Raw genomic sequence first — 1796 nt, 5'->3', positions numbered from 1 at the left:
ACCAATGTTCACTGAATTGTGAAATCCCAAACACTGAAGAAAGATTCGTAACTGCTTTATTGAGAATGCAAATCTTTATTGTCTCTTTAGTTTCTCAGAAGTCTGCTTCTTTATAAAGAAATATGGATGACTATTTCAAGAAACATGAATACAGAAATTGTTTTTCAGTTTTTCTAGTAAGTTAAATCTCTATCATAGCAACAGAACTCATCAGCCACACACCAACTTTTTTCCAAGAATTTCTCATCCTTGGCTTTTTACTCTACCCTGTTTGTTTCATTTCTTTCAGAAAATCCCTTGTGGAGAGAGGAGATGGACATTTACAATCTTACCACCATGACTCAGTTTATCCTCATAGGGCTCTCTGACCTCCCTGAGGTGCGCTACCCTCTCTTTGTGGTCTTTGCCATCATCTATCAGGTCACTTTGGTAGGAAATGGGGCCATTGTCTTGGCCATTGGGACTGAGAAAAAGCTACATACACCCATGTATTACTTTTTGGTAAATTTGTCCCTCTTAGACATATTCTGCCCATCAGCTACTGTCCCCAAGATGCTGGAGAATCTTTTGACTAAGCACCACAGCATCTCCTTCCTTGGATGTGCTTTACAACTTTATTTCCTGGTGGCCCTGGCAGGGACTGAAGTCTTACTTCTTGCTGTCATGGCTTATGACCGGTATGTGGCCATCTGTTTCCCCCTCCGTTACATGCTCATCATGACCAAGGTTCGCTGTGTCCAGCTGACAGCTGGGACGTGGGCAGCAGGATTTCTCAATTCCCTTCTCCACACAGTGTCCACATTCCGCCTGTCTTTTTGCAAGTCCAACCGCGTTAACCAGTACTACTGTGACATCCCCCCCGTGGTAGCCCTCTCATGCTCATCCACTTATGTAGCTGAAATGCTTGTTTTGGTGGTAGGAGGCATACTAGGGATCAGCGCCTTCCTAGCCACCTTTATTTCTTATATCTACATCATATCCACCATTCTAAAGATCCAGTCAGTGGAAGGGAAGCACAAAGCTTTCTCCACATGTGCTTCCCACCTCCTAGTGGTCTGCCTGTTCTATGGCACAGCAATATTTACCTACATTCGCCCTTCATCCAGTCCACACTCCCCCGCCAGAGACAGACTCATCTCCATGGTATACGGGGTTATAACCCCAATGTTAAACCCCATGATCTACAGCCTGAAAAACATGGAAGTCAAAGAAGCACTCAGAAGGCTTCTATGTCCCAGAGCATGTTTACATCCATTATAATAGAAAGCAGAATGTATCAATGCTCACTTTAGAATAAATTCATAGGAATAATTCATCCAAGAATAGTGTTCAGTTGATGCATAGAACACACACTTATGTACTCAGAAATTTATGAACACACATGTGCATAGAAGTGGTTATACTTATTTGTATATGTATATCTCTTTCTCTATCCACTGAGTTCTTAAAACTTAACATCCAAATCCAGACAGTTTCAAGAGTAAGCAGAGAACTTTTAATAATTAACAGTATAACCTGAGCTGGTCTTAAGTTGGGTATATGTTCATATCCATACCCATACTCATAAGTGTATCATCTGTATGTCTAAGAATTTTAAAATTAACATCTAACCATCTATTTGTAGACCTTCCTTTTACTAGTTTGCTTATGTGATTACCACTTACTATTATTTCACCCTTTCTCTTTCGATTTTAGCCACCACTTACTCTACATTTCTATTTCTCTCTCTTTTCTTTTGACTCTATCCTTTCTCAGTTCTACTTGTCCCTCCAAAGATATCACTTAATTTACCAAAT

The 1796-nt window shown here is 40.5% G+C and overlaps 1 protein-coding gene across 1 annotated transcript; it reads left to right on the top strand.

Moving 5' to 3' along the window:
• Window positions 1-312: 312 nt before the first annotated feature.
• On the top strand, window positions 313-1260 carry LOC106983070 (olfactory receptor 5V1-like). The gene has a single exon (XM_015081231.1). It carries the CDS (start codon window positions 313-315, stop codon window positions 1258-1260), a length of 948 nt encoding a protein of 315 aa, XP_014936717.1.
• Window positions 1261-1796: the final 536 nt, after the last annotated feature.

This window comes from Acinonyx jubatus, chromosome A1 (assembly GCF_027475565.1).
Source record: "Acinonyx jubatus isolate Ajub_Pintada_27869175 chromosome A1, VMU_Ajub_asm_v1.0, whole genome shotgun sequence".
Lineage (NCBI taxonomy): Eukaryota > Metazoa > Chordata > Mammalia > Carnivora > Felidae > Acinonyx > Acinonyx jubatus.
Note: the sequence above shows the minus strand (reverse complement) of the source record. Positions and strands in the feature narration are given on the sequence as shown.

What these genes read in the sequence shown, in the direction of transcription:
- LOC106983070 (XM_015081231.1), top strand. Translation starts at nt 313, where the DNA reads ATGGACATTTACAATCTTACCACCATGACTCAGTTTATCCTCATAGGG.